Source organism: Amphiura filiformis, unplaced genomic scaffold (genome assembly GCF_039555335.1).
Source record: "Amphiura filiformis unplaced genomic scaffold, Afil_fr2py scaffold_400, whole genome shotgun sequence".
In the NCBI taxonomy this organism is placed as follows: domain Eukaryota; kingdom Metazoa; phylum Echinodermata; class Ophiuroidea; order Amphilepidida; family Amphiuridae; genus Amphiura; species Amphiura filiformis.
Window position 1 is genome coordinate 8,149 of NW_027305864.1, and position 11,697 is coordinate 19,845.

Sequence of the window (11,697 nt, forward strand, 5' to 3'; positions counted from 1 at the left end):
GGATTTTCAAGAAGTGAGCAGCTCAATAAATGCCATTGGTAAAATTAGGCTACGATATTTTATTTGATCCGTTTTTCTATATATAGGCCTACACTGTATATAGGCCCCCTACCTTTAAAATTTCCAAAATTGGCGGAATTGAACAAGCTCTAAATTTCTCATACGTCCAGCATAGCCAAGGTCAACTGGGGGATGGGGAAGCCCCCTAGCTATGCCCATATCCGGGGAGTGGCAGAACCAGAATTTTTTTCGCGGGGCATGGGAGGAAAAGTGAATTTGAGACGGGGGAAAATTCGAAAAATGTTGCACTAAATTGCCGCAAAAAGTGAAAAATTACATAATTGTGGGGGATTTTGCCTAAAAAGTGGGTGGGAAAGAAAAAATATTGGGGGAAATACTGCCCCCCCCCCCCTAGCGGCGCCACTGCATATCCATCCATGATGTCAGAATGACGGAAGTTCTGGCGCTGATTTCAATATCACGAGTTTTTATCAGGGATTTTACCAAGGGAAGCAATAGGCGTAGGATTTTCCAAGCGCAAGCATGATATACCAGGCAACCCGAGAAAGAAACTGAGGTGTGGCTAAATAAGGGAGTGTTCATTATAAATATTTTCCATTATCATACACTTTTGACGCCGAGAGCATAATTATTTGAAGCGTACATCATGTCAGTCACATATTTTCTGTTGAAAGAGAAACGCACTTGTCTCTGATTAGCTCGGGGATTAGCTACTGCGCGCTGCGTGCTGGTCTGTTGTTGTCGAGTGGAAATGGGAAATTTATGCTTCCGCAACTTTGCAACATCATCACGGTAGACATACGCGGTAGGCCTACAAGAAAGGTTTACAGAAAAATATAATAGGCCTTTCAAAATGTTATATTTTTATATTTTCTGGTGGACTCGCGGAGAATATCATGTCATGGAGGTCCCGGCGCTGGGTTGGGGTTGGGGGTGGTCTCAAGGCATTTTGGTAGACCTACCCATGCTTGATTCCGGGAGGTTTTTTAGCAGGCCCGACCATTTTTTTTATAAAAACACCTCGGGGCGGGTTTCTTCAAAACATTCATGTACCGCGGGGATCAAAGTCACCCAAATTTGGCCTAATTTGACGCTTTTTTAAGGGCACTTTTGCCAAAATGCGCCCAAAAGCCTGTCTTCACTGTAAACCCACCCATCATAGTCGTTGAAAAGGTAGGCCTGCCCCAAAACTGTGGCACATCCACAAACCCGAGGGAGAGACCTCCGCGGGTAAAAACACCTCTAGCGGGACCAGATTTATAATCTAAAATAGGCCTACATTTTGGAAGCCAGTCCGATCACGACAATTGTACAATTGCGACCATGGTAGCCCTATATCAAAAACAGACACTTTTGGGCAGGATATCAATTTTGAGTGCTTAACATAATCTTATAATAATATGGAGATATTTTGATCCACAACGCCGTTTTTCCCCCAATGAAATCGGACATTCCTATAACGAAGATTGAGTTATGGTTATATATCGGCCTTGAAAAATATTGATGTTGAAAAATGTTTGAAAAAATACAAAATAGTTATATTCCGGTCCGAAACTGTCAGACAATATTTTAAACATTATTAACATCACAAATTTGCTATTTCTCCATTTACGATCTTGCACAAAAGTGGCTTCTTTCGATATAGCCTACCACGTCACAATAATTTGCCTGCTGTACGCGCGGGGCAGAAATTGGCCAGAACTTCAGAATCGAGTGTGAATCTTGTTTTTAGCCTGGTATCAACACTTTGATTTTAGGCTTAAAATAACGAGTGTATAAATTGCAAATTTGCACAAACCCGGGGGAACCTTCTCAAGTTGGTTTGGGTAAGGATGTGAGGCTGTGACTCCGAAAAACTACGGTACGATTTTAAACCAAATTTGACGAAAACAGACCCAAAATTGCATTATCTTTTGGACTGAAAGTTTTCGCAAATTTTTACTTTTTCGAGAAAATTATTGAAAAATACCCTTCTTAAACCTAATTTTCATGACACTGAGGGTCAATAAAATCATGCCTAAAAATACAACAGAGTCTAAACTAAATGGCTGAAAATGCACCCAAAATCTGCCGCACATCCCCACGACACATTTCACCTTATAGATTTTGAAAATTGTCGCAATACTAGGCCCGAACTTATCCCAAATTATCCCCCGAAAAATATTTTTTTGCAGGTGAGGTTGGAGTCTTATATTTTTTTTCTCAGAGACGATAGGGGTTGATATTTTTAGCAGGGTACAGTTTGTTTGTTGTTGTTTTTTTGACGTTGAAGTTCCAGATTCTTTTTTTTAAATATTATTATTCATTTGTTATACCATGTACGTGGGGAAAAAGACACACGACAGCTACAGAGAAGCCACGAAAAAACTCCTGTTAAGTGCATGAAAATGCCCCGAAAAAGTGCCAACCGAAACACCCGAACAGGAAGACAAAATAAAAAAAAAAAAAAAAAAAACCCAGGAAATTTCCCGAAATAAGTTCCAGATTCTTTGTCCCCCACTAAAATATATTATGAACACTCCCTTATGAAGTCTGCCCTCTTCCGGCTGTTCTGGTAGTAGGCGTTGACAATTACCTTCATATTTTTGAAGCATGTTTGAACCTGACTTGTTCTCTATTCACATTTTTAACGTTGTAAGTAACATTTCAAGACCTCTATTTGTGACAGGTATTTAATTATCTTGCTAGAGATGTGTCTAAAGTTGAAATTCAATATTTCGGATCGCAAAGATCGAGAGATATAAAGTTGCTGAATATCAATTTAACACCATGGATCATGTGGGCGTCTTATATGAACGATTATGATAGCTAAGTAAAAATGGCTGGGATACAGGTTGTAAATACTACATGAATATTCATGAACTATACGGTCGTGTGTCTTGAGCTCGCCACCAAAAAAAGGTGGCGACGTTACATTTTGCCAAAGTCGACTCAAAACAAATGATGATATCTCTGTCAAGCAAGAAGGTATTGTCATGCTTGTGGTCTCCTTTTATTGCTAAATAAAATGCACTTTCAACCCTGTAAAAAGAAATACTTGAACTTTTTTAATACTGACACTGTGCTTCATAGAATTCAGAATGGGCAGGGTGGCGGTGGTGGGGGATGTGGTGGTGGGGATGTGGTACACACAAACTCTATGGGATTGGTATTTTTAGTGCGTAATCTGCTTCTGTAAAGGCTGTAAATTGGATTTGGACTCTATTTAGCATCTAAAACACTCATGGCATTACAGCTAAACAATTCTACTAATTGTTTTTAATACTTTATGACTGGTTTAGTCTAGAAAATACCAACTTTTCCATACAAAACTACCCGTTGTCATATTAAACACTGTAGTAAGTAATGCAGATGTCTTCAAAATCTAAAAGTTACTGTAAAATTTTAATTACTTATCCTATCATAGTCAAAGTATAGATTTTCTGAAGGAAATTTGACGAGGAATCTAAATATGGACATATTTTTTCTGTATGGGTTAGGGAAAAATGTTTAGGTTCAAAATATGTTGAATTGTAAAAAATCTAACATACTTTGGGACACCCTATATTCCTAGATTACCAAACAGCTGTGATTTTGGTTTCTTCCAAAGTCAGTTGGCTCTCCATATCCTCTAACCAAATGAATGTTGTTTACTTCCAGTTTATTACTGTAAGTTGGTAATAAGCAATGCATTGAGTGACCCATTTTTTATCAAATCTTTTTTATTCCACCCTGTATAACTTGCAGGTCACCCTGTATAATGAGTTGAAATGTATATATTTGAATTGCTTATGCCTTCAGCTTTCCAAAAATGTATACTTTTGCTAGTTTAGGGTTGATGATTGTCGAGATAATCTAATTAGAAACCGCGGTTGGTGTAAAAATTCATAATATTTGTCATGTAACGCTAAGGGTGGCGAGTTCAGGACACACGGCCATACAGATTCCATTCTTCTCTAATAATCACGATGTCGATCACTCTCCTAGACGACAGTTGCTCGGCGCTTGTAAACTAATCGAATAATAGTGCTTGACAACAGCTAAAAAAATAGGCTAAAAACACATTTTCACACATTTTTTTCCGGATTTTTTTATTTCACATGATAAGTAGACATATTTTCTTACGTATAAGGTAATAATATATTTTTTCTGGAGGTAAAGCCCTTCAACACTTTGTTTAACCTTTAATAAGAAAGAATGAGCAGTTTACCAACCCAAAGTGTTACAATTAATCAAGACAACAAATAAATACAAATCCCGACCGGCACACAACCCAACTTGAAAAAAGCAAGGGAATGTGCCGGCATGGGAATCGAACCCACGACCTTCCGATCTCTAGACGGGCGCCTTATCCATTAGGCTACCAGCTTCCACTGATAAACGGTGGTTAAAACTGGGTCTAATGTTGGCAGTCGAGGTATACAATACACACAAACGAATATATAAGTAAAGTAGGTAATGGGGATACACATCCTGCACAAGAACAAATAAACACAATGGGGAACGATTGCTCGCTACGAGAGGAAACTGAATATATTAAATAAGAAAGAATAAACAGTTTACCAACCCAAAGTGTTACAATTAAACAAGACAACAAATAAATAAATACAAATCCCGACCGGCACACGACCCAACTTGAAAAAAGCATGGGAATGTGCCGGCATGAGAATCGAACCCACGACCTTCCGATCTCTAGACGGACGCCTTATCCATTAGGCTACCAGCTCCCACTGATAAACGGTGGTTAAAACTGGGTCTAATGTTGGCAGTCGAGGTATACAATACACACAAACGAATATTACGCAAGTACACAAGTGAAGGAGATTATTATGTTTTTTACTATAATCTATCTCCTCTATTACAGATGATATATGTAATGAATTGCGACTTCATAACGGAAAATCCCCAAATGAAGGTAGACTTGAAATAAAGCTACGCCGATTTGATGTACAATGGCATCCAATCTGTGGTTCATCACACTCACTATTTGACAAAACGGTGCCAGAGGCAATCAACTTTAACCCAGATGCTGCCAAGTATTATTGTCGCCTCTTAGGCTACCGTAATGCGTTGTCTTACTACACTGACCCGGCGATGGGATTTGGAGTTGGAAATGGAACTCCGCACATATTATCTTATTTCAAGACCAATTTTGAATGTGATCCTAGAACAGCAGTAAGCTTACGGTGTCTGGGAGGTAAGTTTTAACAAAATATCCCAAAATGACACTTTTAAAAATTGTTTAGCTTAAACCCACGTGACTAAAATAAAGAAAAAAAATATCCTTATGTTTTGGTAAATTACACAGTAAAATTCCATTGAAAAAAGTGGCGACGCTGTTTAATGAGGCTCATTATGACGTCAATACCCTGTTGCTATCAAAAAGTTATCATGGTCGACTGGCAGTTATCACGACTGCACTGCTGGTCATCATCAACAATGTTTGATACAAACGCTATTTGGGTTCGGCTGTTATTATTATCTTGGTGTTGTTCTTTTCGGCCGTCCAGATTTCGGGCGATTGTCCATTGAGCCATGAATCTCCTTTTTTTCTCAAATTATATCGAACAGATCCCTCGTCAATATTCAATAATCTTGCAATTTCACGGTTAGATTTTCCTTCACTATGATATACTTCTATCATTCCTTTCTGGTGATCGGTAATTTTTGGCATTTTGACCCTGATCTGATGTTAAAACTGAACAATTTTGGAAGTCGAAATTATGACTATAATGCGCTGCTAGATAGGAAATCCCTGTAGTGAGGCTGCATGATATTAACTGTATGGAAGTTATCTCTTTTGGATCGTGGCAAATAACATAATCGCATAACAATTATACTTATTAAATGACATACCGTATGGTATGAATGCACCAGTAGAAATTCTAGCTGACAGCTTTGAAAATCTGCTTTCTAAACTTTTAAGGATATGTACATTTGGTGACACGGAAAGTTCATATAACTTGCTATTAAAGTATCAAATATAGATATGTGTGCTAAATAAAGATCATATAAATTGATACAGGTAACATTTGCGTAACCCACTGCTGCGGGTATCTGCAGAACTAAAAGAGATTTGCTGATCTACAGATAACGTATGTTGATACGCCCATACTAGTTTTACAGGGGCTCGAGTGTCGAGTTCTTTTGTACCACATATCGTGTTATTCCTCACAGAGGGTAACTAAACTGGTAGTCCACATGTGTTAATATACCATGCCAGTGCCAAATGATAAGAATATGACTGCATGTAATATTAATTTAGTTACGATGTCGATGTATTGTACAGATGGGACATTCGCATTCAGACTTTTGGGCAGGGACTTTGGTAGAGGACGTGTAGTTGAGGTATTTGATGGTTATGACTCCTGGGGCAGAATATGTACTACGACATGGACCCGAATAGAAGCACAACTAGTATGTCGTCATATGGGATACCGATGGGCGATTGCAGGCACAAAACTTCCGTCTGAAGATGGAGCACCACCCACAATTATGTCTATACAGTGCAGCTACGATGCATTATCTCTGGATGAATGTACTGTCCAGGAGATAACAGCTGAATGTGCTTGTGGCGAAATGAATGCTGCTATTAGTTGCTCTAATAGTAAGGAGAAGTTCTTTAATATCTAATCTAGCATATTGCTTCATGCCCCGGCTTCATGCATTCATGCCAACAAACTTTTCTCCAATGTAGGTAAAACACCGTTCATGATCTAAAGCTATGAAGCAAACAAGAACAGTCCTCAAAAAGACATGCTTCCGCGCAGGATGTTATCAGGCCAAATTATTTTTCTTAATAGACACAACATGAGATTGCAATGCCCTTAAATAGTTATTAAACATTGTAAAACATGTTGTTTATTTCACGAATATTTGGGGCATTTACATGAATGTTGGCTTGCACAATCTGAACGCAACTCCAATCAACTCTTTAAAAAAAGTCAATAATTAATCTTTGTTATTCCTAAAACTTCACAAAAATACGAAGTTTTCGTAGTGGGTTTGTTACTCTATTATGAACATAATTATTCTTGTGCACATGTATATAAAAAGTATGTGAAATCAAGTTGGTGTAAAATACTATACTACATTGTATCGTAATAAAAAATGCACACATTCCCAAGTTTTATAACTTGGTCAACCGTGAGATAAGTCTCCTTCCAGTCGGTGTCCTTCTCAAATAAATCCGTTGCTATATCAACGTAAATAAAGCCAATTCATCTTATGAAATTTGCCCACAGTGGTGGCGGCAGCATTAAAGTTTAGGGGGGTCGGGGATGAGCATATTTTGGTCCTGTTTTACATGGCCACAAAATAAGGTGTTTTCTGCTATTTGATTAAATTTTGCAATTGTACCCTAAATCTCAGGCTTATAAAGGGTTTAAAACTCTTGTGAATTAATTATGTGTACTCCAAAAACTACCCGAGAATACTTTTCACTTTACTAAATCACACACCACTGGGTCATATGCTGCATTTGCAACAGAAACGAGATGGAGTGACGTAAACGGGATACCAAATGTAACTTTGGGCCCATCATACAGATACGATAGCATCTGGACCAGTTACTATCTGGAAGCTCAAATAGGCGATGAAGATATATGGAGCAGAATTTGTTTTGCCGGGCACGATGACGATGACGATTTGAATGCTTTCAACTGTGATTATTTCCAATTCGAATGCGAGGACGTTCAAGCAAGTAATGTACAAAACAAGATTGGGTTGAACTCCACAACTGTTTTAATTGGGACTGTGCGACTTTTGCGAGGTCGTGCGGATGTGCTGATTGATGGGTGGGTGAATGGAAGCTGTTCGGATTTGGAACTAGATGAACTCACTTGCTTTTGTGGTAAGTGAATGTCAATAATGTATCATGTGGATTATCTTCTAGGTGATATCGTTTTCAGCATGCTCATCACCGCCGCCACCGAGTAAGATCAGCTCTTTCATTAAAATCTAATATACTTGTACCAGTATGAGTGTAAATTTCCCCTCACGAAATAAATAGAACAACATGTAATTTAACTAAGGTGAATCATCATTCAATTGTCATGTGACACGCTGTCAAACTTCTTTTCACCATTGCCGTAATCTTTTACTTGTTATAGAACTGATCACTGTTGAAAAACCGACTGCGATAGTAAATGGCACAAGGATGTATAAGGCATCCCATAGTAGCTGCGATGGTCGATGCGATCACGATGACTTCACTACTTGCCAATGTGACAGTAACTGTGTATTCTTTGGTGACTGTTGTTTTGACTACGACACTACGTGTCACGATGTGCATAACGTAACGCAAGAACATATCCCTGACAGAGACACATATGACTGCATCGATGCCTATGACGCCATATCAACTTCACAGCATAGCCTTAGATCAGTTTATCTTGTGAATCGGTGTCCTCGATCTTGGAAGGAACCATACATCAAATCACGTTGTATGTCGGAAGATACCAATGCAATGCATGTTTATGATCTTAAAGGTGTCAACTACCAGAACATGTATTGCGCAATATGTCACACGAATAAGCCCGATGATATTGTTACGTGGGGTTATGAATCTTCTACGACAGACCGCTGTTACCATGAGAGAAATCCACGCATCATATCTCGTCACTGCCGTGAGTTTCCGGAATGTCCCGAATCATTCCAAAATGACACAATTAAAACAGCTTGTCGGTCTTACTTTTACCCGATAAGCATATCATGCTTTGGTGATCGGCAGATTTATTTATACAAAAATCCACACTGTAAAATATGCAGCGAGGAATATCATGATGAAAACGCGTGCATTGAATATGCTGAAGTATTAAATCCCAACCACCCAGGTCTTGTCAGTATGTGGGACTTTAGACCTAGTACAAAAGACTCTACCGTTGACCCGTCTTTTGTTTGTCCACCTGGAGAAACGTCTGATCTGGTATCCCAACAATGTAAACCCGTCGTGTGTTCGTTTGGCTTTGCGTTGCGGAGTAACAAATGTGTTTTACAGAATGACACTAAACACAGCTACGAATTAATCGACATATGGGATTGCAAGCAACAGCAAGCCATCGTCATGTTTAAGGGTCAAGCAACATCTAGCCTTTGTTTGCGAGCCAAGATTAGCAAATACATCAAATCTGATCCACGTCAATTTGAGTATCGCGTATCTACTGCTGACCATTCTCTTTGGATTGCACTTCGTTATGATAACATAAGAAATGGCGCTACTCTAGTTCAAAGTATTGAAGAAATTTTCCACGCCGATACACACATTCATGCGTGTAACATTGACGAGATTGATTTTGCGGTGTATTGTAATCATGATAGTAACAGCGGTATGAACGACGATTTTAACTGCATTCAAAATTGGTTCTCTATCACCATCTGACATAATTCCAGTCAATACCTCAAATCATGGAAATGTTTATTTTTATGACGGCCAGTTAATCGCCCCAGCTCACATTATTTTTAATTTTAATTATGTAATTCGAAGCGGGAAACTAACAACAATGGAAGTAGTATTTTTCTGTGGTCAAATGATAGATATTCCATTGTTGAATTGCCAAATGATAACGATAGCGTCCTCAGAGTATCATATCAACGAAAGCGGGTTGTTCCTCGATGGTAGCGATGGCGTTGTTGATACTGGTCGTTTTATTTTGTTGAAAGACGAATCTGCCCAAATCTGCATTGATTCTATTCCTTCTAAAATCGATAAACCCCAATCTCATATTTACCGATTTATTTATGGAGTTCTTGATTGTGTCGCCTTTGTATTCACATGTCTGTCTTTAATTGCGGAGCTTTTTACGATCGTAACTTACTGCAAGTTCAAAACCCTTCGTCATTTGTACGGATTTGGTATTTTGTGTCTTAGCGTTACCTTATTTTTTGCACAGGTTTTCACTATTCTTTCTGATAAGATTGTAATGTCGGATACACTCTGTATCGTGTTTGCTGCGCTAACGCATTACTTGTGGCTTGCTGTCTTTACTTGGGCAACCATAATTGTGGTGATTCTATGTGAAAAGTTTGTTATTCATCCAGTCAATCGAAAAAGTGATAAAGAGATGACAAACCTGGCCTGTCTGCTATTTGGTTTGTGCATACCATTGCTGATCGTGACCTTGACGTTAGTTGTCCACGTCTTAATACCATCTGATGTAGGTATTTATGGCAGAAGTGTTTTATGTTGTATAGTTGATTCGCGTGCTAATCTTTATGCTTTTGGAATTCCTGTTGCATTGGCGATTATCATTAATATCATTCTACTGACAGTAACGATGGCTGGTTTAGTTTTGCAAAGGAGAAAGGCTAATGTGTTGCAGCAAAAACCTGCCAATAAAGATGGAATGCGAGACTTACTTATATTTTGCAAGGTATGATTAACAATAAAGAAATATAAATAGTATAGATTTGAAACCAAACAATGTGACTGTGAATTAAGTCACCCGCGCACTCGTGTATATAACTCTTGATTTGGTATGTAGTGGTGCTTCTGTGGGGTTACGTGCGCGTTTGGGGGATGCAAAAATATCATCCTGATGATCGTATCCAAAACCTCTTTAGTGTAGCAAACGTGCGCCACCATAGGCGGCGGAAGTGGGGGGAACATATCCAACCTAAATTGAGGCAAGTGGGGACCCCCCCCCCCCTAATCATAATAGAAGCAAAATCAAGCAATAAATGCCCTGTGCATCTTTTTAGAACATCATGTTTTGGGCCCAAATAGGGTACATTTGCGCTCATGTAAAACAGGACCAAAATATGCTCGCCCCCCCCCCGTAAATTTTAATGCTTCCGCCACAAGAATTTGTGCAATTTAATATTATTTCGCTCCCTGACGAATTTGAACAGGTGATGTGATATCAGTTTGTTCTTTTTCCCCCAGGTTTCGTCTGTTTTGGGGCTTTGTTGGATCCTGATGTTTGTGGCCAGTGCAGTTGATACTGACGCCATATGGTGGATTGCAATCATTGCATCATCCCTACAAGGTGTTCATATATTCATCTCCTTTGGATTTAGCTACCAATCACGTAAATTGTGGAACGATTTCATCAAAAGACGTAAAAATTAATATTCACCCGATTATTAACTTGGTGATGGTGAACCGCTATCATATAATTAGTATCTAGGCATTCGATACTCCTATTCTATTAACAGAAATTAATGCATTTTTTGATTACGAGTACATAATAGTACTTCATAAAGTAATTACTGTGTGATACTACGCGAGCCTAAAAACAGGCGTAATTCGGTTCTTATTTAGCGCACATGTATCAAAAACAATCAATTTATCTAGTAAACCGGTAAAGGTCATTAATCTTGGACATGGCATATTTCACAATTCCTATGCTGGTAAATCAAGTAAAACACTAGAAGCTTAATGTTTACTCCAATACACACGCACCGAACTCAAGATATGGAATATTGTACCAATAATTATAAGAATTGTTCAATCATGACAATGAAACCGTGTTAATGATTTAATTCATCAAATTCTCATACCATTAACCAGACATAGTATAGCAGATCAATTTTCTAAGGGCTCTTGATAAGGGGCAGGTATGCACATTAGAAAAAAGCCACTACCACCAGGTAATAGATACACCAATGGGGGTCAACACCTAGGTGGATGTAGAATTTCAAAGTGGTGCCGTTTTAATATACTCTATGAAGTAAAATGTGTAAAATATTTCCCAAATG

General features: G+C 38.5%; 1 protein-coding gene across 1 annotated transcript; it reads left to right on the plus strand.

The window, feature by feature from the left end:
- Positions 1–9,920: 9,920 nt before the first annotated feature.
- Positions 9,921–11,068, plus strand: LOC140145565 (adhesion G protein-coupled receptor E1-like). The gene is made up of 2 exons (XM_072167268.1): positions 9,921–10,370; positions 10,883–11,068. The coding sequence occupies exons 1-2, from the start codon at positions 9,921–9,923 to the stop codon at positions 11,066–11,068; spliced, it is 636 nt and encodes a 211-aa protein (XP_072023369.1).
- Positions 11,069–11,697: the final 629 nt, after the last annotated feature.

Excerpts from the sequence above, each read along its gene's own strand:
- LOC140145565 (XM_072167268.1), top strand. The coding sequence starts at position 9,921 with ATGTCGGATACACTCTGTATCGTGTTTGCTGCGCTAACGCATTACTTG. Across the intron at positions 10,371-10,882 it reads ACTTACTTATATTTTGCAAG|GTTTCGTCTGTTTTGGGGCT; the intron begins GTATGATTAACA and ends TTTTTCCCCCAG.